At 34.5% G+C, this 17142-nt stretch overlaps 4 protein-coding genes across 5 annotated transcripts; 2 read left to right on the top strand and 2 right to left on the bottom strand.

Annotated features, from left to right (window-relative positions):
• Positions 1 to 1939: 1939 nt before the first annotated feature.
• LOC121725937 (DNA-directed RNA polymerase II subunit RPB7) lies at positions 1940 to 4914 on the bottom strand. The gene is made up of 6 exons (XM_042113136.1): positions 4785 to 4914; positions 4588 to 4697; positions 4360 to 4519; positions 4044 to 4094; positions 3685 to 3822; positions 1940 to 2414 (listed from the first exon to the last, which is right to left on the bottom strand). The coding sequence occupies exons 1-6, from the start codon at positions 4794 to 4796 to the stop codon at positions 2364 to 2366; spliced, it is 522 nt and encodes a 173-aa protein (XP_041969070.1). The 5' UTR covers positions 4797 to 4914; the 3' UTR covers positions 1940 to 2363.
• A 5221-nt stretch (positions 4915 to 10135) lies between these two features.
• Positions 10136 to 13220, top strand: LOC121726348 (ras-related protein Rab-8A). 2 transcript variants are annotated; one of them, XM_042113669.1, is made up of 6 exons: positions 10136 to 10318; positions 10561 to 10621; positions 10703 to 10907; positions 11031 to 11171; positions 11759 to 11761; positions 12629 to 13220. In XM_042113669.1, the coding sequence occupies exons 1-6, from the start codon at positions 10195 to 10197 to the stop codon at positions 12731 to 12733; spliced, it is 639 nt and encodes a 212-aa protein (XP_041969603.1). In that variant the 5' UTR covers positions 10136 to 10194; the 3' UTR covers positions 12734 to 13220. The 2 variants fall into 2 exon arrangements, with proteins under 2 accessions (XP_041969603.1, XP_041969604.1); XM_042113670.1 differs by lacking the exon at positions 11759 to 11761.
• A 286-nt stretch (positions 13221 to 13506) lies between these two features.
• Positions 13507 to 15360, bottom strand: LOC121725840. The gene is made up of 5 exons (XM_042112952.1): positions 15197 to 15360; positions 15063 to 15122; positions 14814 to 14987; positions 14465 to 14608; positions 13507 to 13977 (listed from the first exon to the last, which is right to left on the bottom strand). The coding sequence occupies exons 1-5, from the start codon at positions 15266 to 15268 to the stop codon at positions 13621 to 13623; spliced, it is 807 nt and encodes a 268-aa protein (XP_041968886.1). The 5' UTR covers positions 15269 to 15360; the 3' UTR covers positions 13507 to 13620.
• Positions 15361 to 15680: 320 nt separating this feature from the next.
• On the top strand, positions 15681 to 16923 carry LOC121725838 (protein SEC13 homolog). Its single transcript, XM_042112951.1, has 2 exons — positions 15681 to 16318; positions 16492 to 16923. The coding sequence occupies exons 1-2, from the start codon at positions 15749 to 15751 to the stop codon at positions 16861 to 16863; spliced, it is 942 nt and encodes a 313-aa protein (XP_041968885.1). The 5' UTR covers positions 15681 to 15748; the 3' UTR covers positions 16864 to 16923.
• The last annotated feature ends 219 nt before the right edge of the window (positions 16924 to 17142 follow it).

Raw genomic sequence — 17142 nt, 5'->3', positions numbered from 1 at the left:
TTTATAATTATTATAGAATAAATTTAATAATATATACAAATATATTATATTATGTGTTATGTATTAATAAATCGATGTAAGTATATTTTTGAATTGAGTCGCAAACCATGACGGTCGCATCGGTTCCACGGAACGATGGAAGTAAGTGTCGATACGATTAGTTCAAACCTCATATCCGTTAGAGTAAGCTAGAAATACTCCGGTCTACATTTACTTCGGGACGAGGGAAATGTCCGTATTTCCGGTGGTGTTCGGTTAAGTGTCAGGACGATTTGTAGTTACCAGAAGACGGGGAAGCAACAATTATTACCACAGTTAAAACCCATATTATCCCTAAAATATAGCAGTAATACTACTATAAAGATGTTCATGTACTGTTGAATTACACTTGCATAATGATGTGTCGAGACTCGCCAAAAGCATTATCAAACATAACATTCAATAGAAATATTAGGTACCTATTTGTATGTAGAAAATTCCTCTTCATAATAACACAGTCAATAATTTTTAAATAGCATTATATTACTTTAAACGATATGTAAGGCAAGACGCCTTACATATCGTATGTAAGGCGTCTTGGCACAACATATTTTAGCGGTAAATTAATCTGTTAAGATTTGTTAAGATGTTAATGGTTGTTAAGGTAGTATCCAAATATTATCCCCCCTTAGTCGATGGTAAACTAAAACGTTATTGTATCAACATGTAAAAATATCTTATGATTCATATCAAAGCGAGTCACTAAGACGACACCTATCTCTTTCAATCAATACAGGGTGTGAAAAAGATGAAACAATATCGGCAAAAAATGTAACTCGCCAGAGACTATCCATTTCGCTCTAATTAATGTTGAAGAGATTGCTGTTTTACTAAATTATTGTAGTCTAAAATTTTCAAATCTCTAGAGTCTAGACTATGCATATTAGTACATGTTGATAGTGATCATTTAGCTAAGACCAACCCACCTTAATCCTCACGTACTGTAGATAGTCCACAAGTAATCTATATTCCTTATGATATTTTCATATCAGCCTTCATGGATTCCTAGTCACTCTTTAGTCCTTGCTCCGATATTCCTGTACCGTTCCGTATAGCAGAGTATATACTTGTTTAAAAGTGTTTGTATTGTAATATGTTTAACCTGAAGTCTTTTTTTGTGCCTTGTGAAATTCGCCGGTAATGTTGCTGAAGGCCTCCAAGCTTGCTGAGTTGCAATTTGGCAGTATTTATCATATTTACATGAAGTTGGCTTACATCATATTATGTCATACATTTTTAACCTTATTGAAATACTAAGGGCGAAGCCAAACGAGCGTAATTTGTGAGTCGTAAGCCGCAGAATTTCTGCCGGGCAGAATATTTTTCATACAAACCACGACTCACAAAATTACGCTCGTGTGAATCAAACAGGACTTTTGTATGAAACTGAATGCAGCAGAGCAGCAGCAGAACATTTTGTTGTCTCTACATGTAAGTTGACTTTATGTAAAGGCTAAAGCACATTCAGGCGTAATCAGTGAGTCAGATGCAAAATTATGTATATTGACTGAATACCTATTCCAAGTTTAGCGAGCTAGTATATGCTACTGCACAATGTTATGTCTCGATATTTTATCTCGAATATATAAATGTAAATCGACTATGTAAAGCATGTTATGCTTAAGTTAATAATTCTACGAGTAAAGGAATGTATTATTTTAATTTAGGCCTATTCGGTGCTTAATTTAAATACATTATTGTGTTTCTGATCTCATATTGAGTATTATTTATTTAGATGCCATATTTCGTTAAGCGCGAGCAATAATTAGGTTTTAATTTATTTTGTAATATGGATTTTGGTCAGAATGTAAATAATGAAAAACCAAAGACATGAGTTTGACAATTTATCGATTATTTACGATAAGGATATTGATTTATATGATTTGGAATATGATTTTAAATCATGTTAAGATTTAGAAAATGACATGGAATAATATACAATATTATATCATTTCCATATTCAGCTCATTTCGCATTTGGATAATAAAATAGGGTCATAATTCATAATAAAAGATTATTGTGAGCTAATGAAATAGTGCTAGATTAAAAAATATAGATCACCTAAGACATAGATTATAGAACTATAGGGCTGAATATGTTAAGATGTACAATTTGGCATTATTCAATCCAATTGTTTCCATTTCTAGACCTATTGTCACCGGTATTATAAAATGTACAACACACTGCCCAGATAGACTGAAACCAATTTCATTTTTGTAAAATCATTTTGTTACTTGCATATATACATTATACACTTTTATTTGAATGCCAAATAATAAAGGTAATTAATTATAAATCTGTTTTATTTTATCTGTACTTATGAACTATTGTGTTACCAATCCCAGGTAGTCATCCATCAATGTTCCAATTGCAAACTGAAAAGAAACAAAAATCAGTTAATATGACAGTAGATTATCATCTTTTTCAGTGTCTTTAAACTGGAAAAGATGATAATCAGAATCACAGGCGCACGTCTGAATGCACCCTTGGCCAAGACCCGCCAGCGTAACCTGCGCCATCTTCAGTTAGCGCATTATAAAAGAGAACTTCTTTATTTTTATATATTTCTCTATAAATAATAAAAACTAAGGAAATGTAACTCCCATACTTCAACCATATTGAATTTGGTTCCTTTTCGCACACTAAAATATGGCAATAGCAACGAAATACTAACACTTAAATTTACGAGATAAAGCCGTTGACATTAATTGTTACTTCTATATTTACACAAAAAAACTAGGCCTTTACATCCGTTGTGGATGATTTATACAGTATTTTTCAGAGCGAAGTAACCACTCCTCAAATACTGTAGTGCCTGGGACAAGATTTTTAAATGTCCGTATTGTTGCCCAAGCACATACGGCATTCTTGCATCATAGTCGGCCTAGTCCAGAGGAAAGAACTAGTCAATATGTCTGGGACCAACTATGTGCGGGTTTCCTCACGATGTTTTCCTTCTCCGTACGAGCGTCCGTATTATGTACTTGAGATCAGAAAATGTCTCATAGGTGTGTACCTATGAGACATTTTCTGATCTCAAGGACCCACCCGGGTTCGAACCTGCACCCTCTAGGAGTGCGAACCGAAGGTCTACCCACTAGGCCACAGACACTCTATTTTTTCTATTATGCATGTATTCGGTACTTTATGCATGTACCGAATACATGCATAAAGAATGAATGTATTCGGGTCACATTTTGTAGACTCGTGAACAAATTTTTTGACACTCGCAAAATTTAAGTTAGCATAGTATAAATTGCTGGTGTCGATTTCTAAATTGCAATGTGTAGTGTGCATGAAGCTAATACAAAGGTAAAAGGTTGTGTGGTTTATTTTGTGCAATACAAGATTAGCTCAGCTTATTCAAGTTTTATCGTTAATTATTTGTCAAACAAATTATTATTTTTAAAATCCATACTAATATTATAAATGCGAAAGAGTGTCTGTCTGTTACCTTTTCATGTACAAACTGCTGAACCAATTCTGCTGTAATTTGGTATGAAGATACTTTGAACTCTGAGAAAAAACATGGGTAATTTTTTTTATCCTAGAAAAATGAACCGTTCCCCTGCAATAAACGAGTTTTGGTGCAATGGAGAAGCGGGCATCAACGAGTATATTTTTGTAAACCACAAAATGACTCACAATTCCGGTAGCATCGACTCTTGTGCCCACAATCTTTAATCGTATAACATCCTCTTCCTGTATGACGTTATCTTCCTGTTTACTCTTGTAGCACGGGGGATTTACATTTGGGCAGAACTCCATATCAGCAGGAATGGACTGAAATTATATTATTTTAAATTATTATAACAACTTTTTATAAAGTGAACTTAGTTATATTTTACATCTTGATGTTTTTAGAAACATATTATTCATATTGGGCTAAAATATGTGAACAGAGCTCAGCTATACTTTTAGTAAACTTAAAGTAATTTGAAACGGAGTATAATATCTATTAAAAAGTTAAGTACAATAGTACAATAGCATTTAAACATACTCACATGATGAGAAATAAAGCAACTTAGAGGACCAATCTGCGCAAACATTCCAACCTGCAAACAGTAACATAAGTCTTACATTAACACAATATCTAATTCAATAATTTAATGAATGTATACAGTATGTAGGTTGACTAATAAAGGGTAATTGTATTATTAACATTTATATAAATACATAAAGAACAATTTAAAAATGTTTATTGTTTACCTTTTTTGTTTTAAGCTTTTTAAAGTGAAACAGTTTAAGAACATCTTTACATTTAACAAGATTTATTTATAGCTTGTATATAGTCTTTCAAGTCTAAAACATAAACAATACCTTATTGACTTGTGTGACAATAGCATCCAGCACCTCGCCTTTGAAAGGACGGAACACAATTGCCTTGTATTTTACAGGGTAGACCACAAAGCCCTGTCCCGGCTGAATTAAACCCGCGCCGATACTGTCTATAGTAGTCACCGCAATAACGAAACCATATCTGTAAAAACAATACTTTGTAGAACTAATTTCGCGCCAATGGCATAGGTTATGTTTACCGTAACTTACTTGCCGGTACAAGTTCCTTCGACTTCGGTGTAGAGTTTTTGTTTTACTGTATCTAGTAGCTGCGGACCAAAATACCTTGGATGCAAAAGGATTTCGTGTTCCAAAGATATCTGAAAAAGTAATAAAGACACTTTCGTAATCATGTATGAAAATTGAAAACCCTTTCCTTTACGTGAACCATCGTGATTCTAACTTACGTGATAAAACATATTTAACGAATACAGTGATTACAAAGTTTTAATACATAATTTTAATTTGATTTTTAAAGAAATTCGACACTTTTTATATGTGTAAACAGGAATCACCACAACAAATCACACAACTAACAACTGTCAAACACCTGTCAAGTGTCAAAGCTCTTTTTTTTTTTTGCGCCCAAGGCGCAGGCTAGGTCTTTCGACCATACCGCCTAGTCTTTCGTAGAATTTTCCTTAAGTTTAAATTAAGTTCTGTAATATGTCTTTCGTAAATTGTTCGTAAAACATTAAAGAAATTTCAATTTCTTTTCAGATCCGAGTATATGAAATCCACAAGTAAATGGTGCAAACCTGTGCACATAGACTGTGCAAACTTATTTAAATTGTCAAAATATGTCAACGTCAATAATTATAAGTCAGAACTAAAACCAACCTCAAATTTTACCAAAACAATAAACAACTAATTATTATAGTACAAGACATTAGTGCATGCAAAAATATCTTTGAGTGCATGGAATTAATATGACATACCTTCAATGCATTAGTGTCAAAGCTCTTTGTCAAGGTGTATCTTTTTATTCTTCTTATAATGGCACTTCGGCTATAGCCATAGCCAGTGTCGAGTATAATATATTTTAACCTCTTACGGCCGTTCCCAATATTTGATCTATCTCTGGTTTTACCCTACTAGAGATATGAATAGCTCACATTAGACATTAGAGACATATATTTTATGTCAATTGTGAGCTATTCCTATCTCTAGTAGGGCAAAACCAGAGATAGATCAAATATTGGGAACGGCCGTAACTCCCCAAGCGGTCGCATGCGACCACGCCAAATGTCAAAAGCTATTTAAAAAATACACAATTTTTTTTCTTAAACTTTGGTTTTTTTTATGTTTAATGAGGGATTTCCTATTTCTTTAATTTGATTGTTAAACAGTTTCCATTTTAGTAACTAGATGGCGTATGGGTAGACTCTACAACTATCGGTAATACCAGGGAATATCATTAATATTTGATACAAAACAGGGCAAAATAATGTAATACTTGATACATTTAAATTTGAAAAAAACGCAATAATATTTCAATGAATAGGATAATAAAGTTATTATAACGATGTTAAGCTAAAACTCACGGAAGAAATAGACATATTTACCCAATGATATTCTACTTATACAGATATGTTACGTCCATACTATTTTCCGGCTTAAATCACTTCCGAACAATTTTTAAATTCAAAATTGCAGACATTGACAAATTTGACAGATAAGTGAAACAAAAGATACAAAAAATCATTTACATATAAGAGACAGTTCTATTTTTAAACGTCGAATCGTATCGCTGTCTCTTTCTTCGCCTGAGCTATGAGCCTATGACGAAAATTCGATTTTTTCCAGATTGTTCGAAAAAATAATTGAAAATGTAAATAATCGAGGTATTTATTGCAATCAAGACATGTGGTAAGAGATTCCATGTGTTTTGTTTACTTTCGAGTCATAATTGTTACATTTTCGAAACACGCACGACGTCATTTTCAATTTATTTAGGTAAGACAAGACGCGGCACGTTCGTGACTGCGCACAATGCAGACTAAACAACAGAATAATATTTGAAGCTTCACAACGCGCGCGATAGTAACTTATCTGGTTTGAGTATTTCATCATTGTATTATTTCCGATATTCACACCAAATGTCACAGGAATTATACAATATTTTGGATTTGACAACATCTTACCTGCACTTGTGCAAGATAACGGATATTTAATGGCTAATATTTTACCAATAATGAACATCAAAAACCCAAATAACACAATTTGGGAAAAAAATTATAAAAACCACACCAACAATAAAAAGTAAAAGAAGTTTGAAAGGGACGTGCCCGCCAAAACTCTTTCATTTGTCAGTTTTCAGTTTGACAAGTAATAAATGATGTTAGCGTATCCCTAAATTGTTACCAGTATACTGGCCTAATCGCTTAGGAGTATGCGCTTTGTGACTTTCACATCAATGTGATTCACATCCCTTGGCATATTGAAAACCGAAAGAAATGGATAAAAGCCGGTAAAAACTTACGTAAGCTCTTGCATTTAAAAAGTTCCATGAATTTTATGTGTAGACTCGTAAAAACACTGAATATTGTAGATTATAAACATAAATTCATTTTTGATGAACACAATATGAACCTAACCTATAACCGTTGCTTCTTTCAGTAAACATCCAAACTGGCTTCCATCTAAATTGATATACATACTTATTCTCATTCACTCATTTAATTGGCATAAATTTGCATCAAAGGTAAGGATGATTTGGAGAAGTCCTGCCAGGAATTCAACACTGAGGATAGTATTGAACTTGAACCATCTTGTCAAAGTGTTGGTTCTCAAAAGGATGATTCTTCAAGTAGGAAAAAGATTATATTTAGTGCTGTCTTTGGGTGTTATTTAAAGAATACTTATATGGTGTTTGCACTGATGAGGTCCAGACTGAAATTAGTTAAAAATAGTGACAAACAAAAGTTGTGAAGATGTTATCGAGCGAATCGCAGAAGGTTGATGAAATAAACGCATTTATTTTAGTGAACTTGTTTTATTTTGTTAATCCACAGGCATTTTCAGTAATTATTATACTAAAGTATTTTTGCATATTCATTTTATTGCAATATATATCAAGTTTTTACTTTCTATGCTGATGGAACTAATTACTTTTTCACAATGATATTCTACTTTTTCATACAATATCATTGCTTTTTCAGATATTTTCTTAGATAACTAGTTACTAGATAAGCTTTATACATTTTTATTCACGCTTTTGTTCTTTGTTTACGGTTAGAAACTCATCCATACTCAATATTATAAATGCGAAAGTGTGTCTGTCTGTTAGCACTTCATGCCCAAACCGCTGAACCAATTTTGCTGAGATTTGGTATGGATTTATTTTGAGCCCCGAGAAAAGACATAGGATACTTTTTATCCCGGGAAAATGTACGGTTCTCGCGCGATAAATGTTTTATGGCGCAACGGAGTTGCGGGCGTCATCTAGTCTTTTACTTTAATCCTTCGATCGCGGATTCTTGGAAATCTGTTGTTGTTCTCGCGGCCGCATGTGGCCACTTGGGAGTGTAAGTATCAAATCATTTTATAGTCTAGAAAATAAAAAATATCACTTATAAACTAGCCGGGGTCAAAGAGAATGCGAAGCCGAAGTCACTCACAAGTTACTTTTTTTACTCGCATCGTGTCGCTGCTGTCGAATTACGACGCCCTCTATAGTTTCTGCACGGTCCCTATAAGCCCGGCCGCACATTGTCCGAAATTTCTGATCAGAAACAGTTGAACGTCCGCGCTGTCTCTTACATTTTGTACTGAGCCGAGTGAGCTCGAACTCGCCGGAAGGATATTTCGGATAGTGTGCGGGGTGGCGGTTCGGCGAAATTCACTGATCAATTCGGACAACGTGCGGCCGGGTACAGCCGAGAGTGTACAGCCGACATCACTAATGTCGGCTGTACACTCTCGCCGAGACACAACGAGGCGGCCTGAGTGCAAGAGTGTAAATTTGGGTGCGCTCGCCTCGTCTCGCCTGTCTCGGACCCTCTCGGTCCGGTGTCGGTATTTTGCGCCCGAGACAAAGAGTCTCGCGAGGAAAGCGAGCGCATTACTGTACACTCTCGCGTTTTTCACTACTAGCCGCGCCGCTAGACAGTGCAGAACAGAAAAATAACAATAATAAACGTCATTATCAGTCATTATCTGTAAGAAATAAAATTAAATATGATTATAGGTCTTTCGATTACAATGATACAGTTCGACAAGGCTTTAAATGAATATGTCAATGATGTCAATGGGCGCTGCTGGCAAAGGAGAACTGTCAAAAATGACGTTTTTGTCTGATAGAAGCGTTAGTTCCTTTTCTCGCCACGTTCTTAAACGTCCTTATCGAACTGTATCTTTCGATGCATGGTGAATGGTGATCAACAGAGATCGGAATTGGGTGTGTGAAAATACCTAAAGTTTGCAGCGGGACATAATATGGAGCTGTTACAACCACTTAAGTTAAACCGGTTTTGGATTTTACCGGTTCAGTTTTGTATTTTTTTTAACATGTTCCTTACCTTTGAAATACCTATAAACATTTACAAGCTGCTTATACAGTTCTAAATTAATTTTTTAGTCTCAATTTTTCTTTGTCGGCCAAACACAGAATTTTACATGTCTGCAAAATGCTAATGTGGTTTTAATCTTTTTTTGACCTGTATCTTAAGTCATAGAATACCTAATGTATTCTATGACAGTGTTAAATTCCGACTTGTTACTATTGTAACAAGTCGGAATTTAACTCCGTTGAGGTCAAGTAAGCAGGGCAAGTAAAAACGGAGCGACGCCATTAAATTGAATGCTGCGCTTACATGCGCGAAAATGTTCGTTTTCCTTGCATCAATCTGTAGCAAAACTTTTTAACTAATAAATACAAAACTGAACCGGTAAAATCCAAAACCGGTTTAACTTAAGTGGTTGTAACAGCTCCATATTATGTCCCGCTGCAAACTTTAGGTATTTTCACACACCCAATTCCGATCTCTGGTGATCAATGATCATTGATCGTATATACGTTTTCGCCATTTTTTTATTTGTATTGTGTAAATATTTGGTAATTACTAATTATTTCTAATAGCTCATAGCACAGAGAGCTACGGCAGCTGCAGCCTGCAAGAGAAGTGTTTTCGTCCACCTCATAGAGAAAAATAATGGTCCATCTTCTCTGAGTTTGGCCAAAGATTGACCTAAGCGAGAATGTTACGACAGTATATATTAAGTCTATGGAATGTACATGATCGCACTCGGGCAAGGGGCTCTCACACTCGAGAGACTCTCGCCCGAGAGCTCTCGGCGAGAGTGTACAGCCGACATAATAAGTACAAAAATGAAAAATGTAACACAAGACGTGGCAATTGGCAACACTGATTATCTACTCATCTCAAACAGTGTTGTCAGATCATGGGATTTCCCCCTAGATTTGGGGGGTTTTCGACCAAGATAGGGGCAAAATAGGGGGAAAAAATATTGGGGGGAATTTTTAGAGGAAATTCAAAACACTTCAAATACAGTTTTTTTTGCCATATGTCACGTTCCTAATGTTTTTTAATAATGTTTTTTACCATCTTTAAATTACTTTTGGGCGCCACAATCGAGATCGAGATGTCAATCAATGTTCAATTATAAACACTTTTTGTAATATCCCCATCATTTCTCAACTTATCCGACTCTTCAAAATAGCCACCATCCGCTTAGTGAGGGTATTCTAGGGGATTTCTGGTTCAGGGGTACGTCGCCGAGACCATCTGGCAACACTGATCTCAAAAATGCCATTGCCAAATGAATGGCTGATCGGTAATCAGTTTTGTGTAAAAAATGGCAAAAACTTACGATTATTTGTTTAAGTTACTTCTAATAGGTGATTCTGGTGTTGGGAAAACTTCTATCTTATTTAGATTTTCAGAAGATGCTTTCAATATATCATTCATATCAACCATAGGTGAGTCCTTTTTGTCTTTGTATCAAAGGTTATTGTCAGAAAAGAAGTATTTTTTATACGTAATTAAGATTGACGCATATTTTTTGTTCGCATAAGTTTTGTTTTACTTGCACATAATACATGAATAACAGGGTGTGGTTAAGTGATAAAGGGACCCTTATCGAATCAAATTAACAGTTCATTTATGACATCATACACTCTAACTTTAATTAATTGACTACTCAAAGAATATGCTGTTGCAGGTATTGACTTCAAAATAAGGACAATAGATCTCGATGGTAAAAAAGTTAAGTTACAAATATGGTATGTTTTGGTCATGTTTTATTTAGTAAACAATGCTAATGTATTTCTTGTAAGTAAATGTTTCTTGGTCCACAATTTTAGGGATACCGCTGGCCAAGAGAGATTCAGAACAATAACAACAGCATATTACCGTGGATCTATGGGAATCATGCTCGTCTATGATGTTACAAATGAAAAGAGCTTCGAGAATATCAAGAATTGGATAAGAAATATTGAGGAAAATGCAAGTGCTGATGTTGAAAAGATGATCTTAGGAAACAAGTGTGACTTAGATGCTAAAAGACAGGTAAAATAGTTTTGCTTCTATCTCTTTGTGCTAAAATTGATGTAAAATATTAATATCACAGTAGGTGTTAAGAATGCATTGTTTGCCTAAGATTACATAAAATTAAAATATTAACTATTACAGGTATCAAAAGAAAGAGGTGAACAATTAGCAATAGAATATCAAATCAAATTTGTAGAAACATCAGCTAAAGATTCCTTAAATGTTGAATATGCTTTCTACACACTTGCAAGAGACATAAAGGCAAAGATGGAAAAGAAACAGGTAACAACATTTTTTTAAATATATTTTTAATAACATAGTTCATATTTTGAGCACTTACAAATTTTGTGTCTGAGCTCTTTCCTTAGGGGAGATCGCAGACGGCACACTTTTTGTGTGATGGAGTCTGCGGCGAAAAGTGTGCCGTCTGCGATCTCCCTATTAGTTATTACCGATGTTTCCACTCCATTCCAGCAATAGACTGTGACAGGGGAGGATTGATACTCTAAATATGAACTATATTAGTAATATTAGCTTATGATTTATGCAAATATAGTAATAAAAAATAAAGAACATAGTAATTGTTCAACATATTATACAGAATATTGTATACATATTTCCATTCTCAATTTTAATTATCCTAATAAAATATTTTATGATTAACATGAAACTTTGAAAAATGAAAATGTAATAATAATATTCTTGTTAAACTAAAGGTTGCAATAGAAATATTGATTAATAAATTATTTTCTTTTAAAAAATCTAAATTTCTAAAATAAGTATGTATTTTTTATACCTCTTTTCAAATTCTCCATTTTTCTTCTTGTCTAATCTGCCTATTCTTTTGTTCCATGGCTATCTATATGCAGAAGGTAAACATTTGTTTCTGTAGATGTTTTGTGTTGTTCAAGCATTGTTAATGATCCTATCAGATTTAAATTTGCTTATACATATATGTATGTGCCGTCTCATGTTTGGGGCTGGTTTTGTATGTATCTCCAACCATCAGTGTCACAATAGCTACTCACAATCTATTTTAATAAATCATTTACATAGTGCCAAATGCCAATACTAAGTATATTGTCAAATGCGTCGATTGATATTAACAATTGAATGTTTGAGTTGCTTTGTGTCATAAAATAGTTTTTCTTTGGTAGTAGTTTTTAAATGACTAATGTATGCTTTCAAAGAAAAAATGGAATAATCTTTATTAAAAACAGCAGCTTTACGGGTGTTTTTATTTTTATTTTTATAGTGCAGTCAACTGTTACTATTGAGTTCCACAGAGCACAGACAATATTCAAAGTAATTTTTTATTTTGCTTTAAATATTATGGTATGTGGAAATCAAACTCATAAATACATGCTGTAAGTCTCGATTTGCGTGTCCATCATCACTCATCAGACTTTATTATTAGAATGAAATTCATTAAAAATTGAAATAAACAGTATGTTGCTCCCATTCTGCAAGCTTTTTTTTTTAATTAGGATAATTCTTTTAATTAGTAAGTTTATAGTAAATAAATACTTACTTTAAATCACAAACTGCTGGTTTTGTCTGAAATGTTGCTAATTTCACTTGATGGACAAGGAAAGGAGCCATCAAGTGAGTAGTCAATTCAATTTACAGTTGCTAAACTGTAAATTAAATTGACTACTGACTACTTGATAAATATGTTAACCAACTTTCAATTAAGGTTTCATAATTATGTATTTCATTATAATAAATGACATTTATAGGAAGCGAGTAATCCTCCCGGCATGCGCAGCGGCGCTCACCAGATTAAGGCGAGCGACCAGCAGAGCAAGCCCACATCGTGGCTGTCCCGCTGCTCCATCCTCTGACGACCTGCCGTAGCACTTCACACCCGTATACTCATCAATTAAGAAGCGTGGGCATCAACTCACTGTTATATTTTTCGAACTACACTTTTATCTGGTGCAACTCAAGATCAGACTTGCTTTTGTATTTTTATATCCAATTATTTAGTTTTAAAATTTTTGAAACGACATCACACAGTTTTTTAGTAAATATTATTTGTGATATCTGTGTGGTAGACAATGTTTGGATGTTAAATTTTTGTTCTGTAAAATTCTTATCAGTATTTTAACTAAATTCTTTTCAATACATTTTTATAATCTTTAATTTTAGTTTATAGCAAATTAATTTGGACTTCCCGCAGCAGCGACGCGGTGGTACGAAGAATTTTACTTTAATAGATTTTTATTATTAGCTGTATTTTTCTTTTGCTATTTTAATTAAGATTATATATATATTTTAATGTAATATATACTACATATTTAATTTGATTAAACAGTGCTTTTGTACTATTCTGTATGTTTTATTATGTAGTGAAAGTACTATATTTTCATTGTTATTAATTATAAAATGTCAGGTGATGTTGAATGACAAAGCATTGCAGAAATTAAAATGCCCTATACTTTTAATCCTGTAATAAAATTGAACAGGTTGAGGATAAGGACACCCACCCTCAGAATACAAAACAAACATAATCATCATTTTTGTCATCAGATTTAATAGCAATTTTAAATTGGAATTCTCAGATTCCTATTGAAAAAAAAGGTAACACTTTTTAAGGTGAATAAAAGTCAAAGTGTAACAATAGTAACAAGAATTTATTCTCAACTCATTCAAAAATACATCTCTATCTCGGGTACTTAGTCCAGTCATATCCATATTATATCTAAATGCATGTACAAAAAACTAGTATCTATGATGTTTGAATTGATTTTGGGGTTGGTTTTGCAATTTTAATCAGACTTTTGGTACCTACTACTATCCCTCTTGGTAGAAGAACTAGGAGGCGTAATAAGCTTTTAGCCGTTAAAATTGCTACATGTTTCATAACTTGTGAACCTTTTCGCCAGTAAACAACGTACAGGGGGAGTGGCGGGAGAGCTTCCGCCCAAATTCCATTGCGATAATTCTTCGCTCTTGCCTCAGCTGATAAAATTGTAGGTGCCAGCTGTGATTCCAAAGTATTCTTCTTAACTTGTGGCACAGACGCCTTGGCGAAACCTAGTTCCACCAACTTCTGTCCTATATCCAGAGTCTCAGTTGTCTTACTCTAGAAAAAAAAAAACATCAATGAAAAGCACCAGAGCATATAATATATATTTTTTGTTGACGTGACGTCTTATAATTTGACAAAGCCAGCTGCATGCACAAAAAACAAGACTCATGCGGTGTTACCTCACTCTGATACGAGATTTATACTCGCGCCTCGCGGCGCGTCTCGCAGCTCGCGTCGAAGCGCGAGTGTAAACACAAAGCTCGCGTCCCCCTCAAGCTCCTTTGGAAATCGCTCCCGACGCGATCCGCGCCGCGAGACGAGCCGCGAGCTCGAGTTTACACTCAGGCCTCGCGGCGCGTCTCGCGGCTCGCCTCGTGGCTCGCGCGCGAGTGTAAATCGAGTATGAAGCGTTCCATTCAAGGCGACATTGTCATGATCAACTTGTCAGTAAACCAACTTAGCAGACAACTGATTTTTTATTTAATCTATGGTATATTGTTCCAGTTTAATTAATGCTAGATTGATATTTTTTTAAACATACCTTTGCATTGGGCAAATGAAGTAGGACACTGGATACTAGGTCATCTTTGTCTCTCAAAATAGGTTTTAGTGTTACTTCTTTGCCTTTAGCTACACATTCTAGCCAGTTTACTGCATTACCACCCATTACATCAACACCCCATAGCTGAAATTTTAAATTATTGCTCAATACACAAATCTCATGAGTAAAAATATAATTTACTTTGTAGTTCTGATGTCTTTAATTAATGTCAAGAGACTCAGACAAAAACAGAAACTTGGGTTTAGGATAACTAATAAGTTACACTCGAATCTGTAGTAATTATTTTATGAAGTGAAATACTTTAACTTAACTTTATAGTACTTTATACCTTAACTGGAAGAGGAGGTTTACTGGAGTGCCAGAGAGGTAAGTACACTGGTGCCTTATGGTTAATCAGAAGCCGCACTGGTGAATGTTGTACTCCTGTATAAACACCCTTGAGAGGTTCATGCTGCTTTATGAAGTGGTCAGGAACTTTTGTCGCTTTAGAGAACTTGCTAAACTGTAAGTAAACAGTTAGTTTGTATGTTATGTAATGCAACTCAATAATAATAGAAGCAAAAAATAAAATATTTACCGGACGGATTTTGTGGATAGATATTGCTAGACCAGTAGTAGCCAAAGCGTATACTGCTATCTGTAAAAGTAGAAACTTGGTTGGTAACTGTTTTTTGACGTAAGTATAGGTACCTACTCTCATCACATACGTACGTTTACTCCTTTATAATCCTTTTGAAGTAAATTTTCAAGAGAATGCAATATGCCTTCCTCCGATTTAGACATCTTTATTAATTATTCAAGAGTAAATTGCATATTGTGAATTTTCCAGTATTACTTCATCAATATTTTCAGATTTTTACAGAAAAACAAGTCGTCTGTCAAAAACAATGTCAATTGACAGCTGTTTCTGACGTTTTATTTTTTAAAAACTTTTTCTTTTAAGGACTGTGATGACAGATGAGTCGGTGATGAGTGATCTTTCGAGTTTCGAGCGATATTTAATAATTATTTTTAACCCACGACCACAAAAAGAGGGGTGTTATAAGTTTGACGTGTCTGTCTGTCTGAATTCCAAACGGGTGGACCGATTTTGGTCTAGTTTTTTTTGTTTGAAAGCTGACATGATATTATCTATATTTTTTATCTGTAATAATTGATTAAGTTGGCAACATTGAGTTCCACGTCAACTTTTTTGACAATATTGAATATTGTACAAATTCTAAATTGTAGTAATTTTTGGTTTTACAATAAATTAATTTCAAAATGTTAAGTGTTTTAAATACTATTGATACAGGTCATGAAGACATGATACACGATGCTGAATTAGATTACTACGGTTTGCGTTTGGCCACATGTTCCTCGGACAACTCAGTAAAAGTTTACGATATCAAAAGCGGTACACAAACTCTCGTTGCCGATCTGAAGGGCCACTTTGGGCCAGTATGGCAAATAGCTTGGGCTCATCCTAAGTTTGGAAACCTCTTGGCGTCCTGCTCTTACGACCGCAAGGTTATAATCTGGAAAGAGTCTGGAGAGTGGACGAAAATTTATGAATACACCGGCCACGAGAGTTCTGTCAATTCGGTTGCCTGGGCGCCAGCCGATTACGGACTAATACTCGCCTGCTGCAGCTCCGATGGTTCTATTTCAACAATTACTTATAATCAAGAAGGTGGCAACTGGGAAGTCAAGAAAATCCCAGGAGCTCATGCTATTGGAGTAAATTCTATAAGTTGGTGCCCCGCAATATCGGCCGATTTGAATTTGGATCCGCTCACCAACAAGGACGCCCCAAAACGCATAGTGTCTGGTGGCTGCGATAATTTAATAAAGGTAGAAAGCACTTGCTTACTTGGTTACACAAAACAGATTGAGTTAACTAGAATATAACATTGACAAATAAGTAGTAAATTTTATATAAAAATCTACAGATCTGAATATTTGGGGCTGACTCTCATTAGTAAAGTAGCGAAATATAATATTTTTAATTTGTAACTATATTTTAGATATGGAAAGAACAAGGAGACCAATGGGTTGAGGAGAATCGTTTGGAGATGCACATGGACTGGGTGAGAGATGTAGCGTGGGCGCCATCACTAGGCCTGCAGAGATCCATGATTGCCAGCTGTTCCCAGGACAAGAGAGTAGTCATCTGGTCCAGTGACGACAATGTATCTTGGACGCCAACAATATTGAATACCTTTGATGATGTCATATGGAGTGTGAGCTGGTCTCTTACAGGAAACATATTAGCGGTGTCCGGAGGAGACAACAAAGTCAGTTTGTGGAGAGAGAACCCCGATGGGCAATGGATATGCATTAGCGAGGTAGCTAAAGGATTGGGGCAGACTCCCAGTGAAGAACGGAGTACACTTTGAGGGGCTTTATTAATTTTGTTTATAAGTTTATTCCTTTTTTTCTTTAATTTTAATTGTAATAATGTAATATAAATTAATTATTTGAAATAATTTGCCTTTGTTTACTTACAAAGATACTTCATATGTATTAAATTTTAGATTTTCATGTTTAAAAGAAATTTTTAAAGACGAAAATCTAAAACAAAAGAAGCTTGCATTAAAATTAAGTAGGTATATTTCAATTTCATCTTTCAACAAAATATGTATTAATAAATATTTTCTATTGTACTTCACCCTTAA

This window comes from Aricia agestis, chromosome 4, assembly GCF_905147365.1.
Source record: "Aricia agestis chromosome 4, ilAriAges1.1, whole genome shotgun sequence".
Lineage (NCBI taxonomy): Eukaryota > Metazoa > Arthropoda > Insecta > Lepidoptera > Lycaenidae > Aricia > Aricia agestis.
Note: the sequence above shows the minus strand (reverse complement) of the source record. Positions and strands in the feature narration are given on the sequence as shown.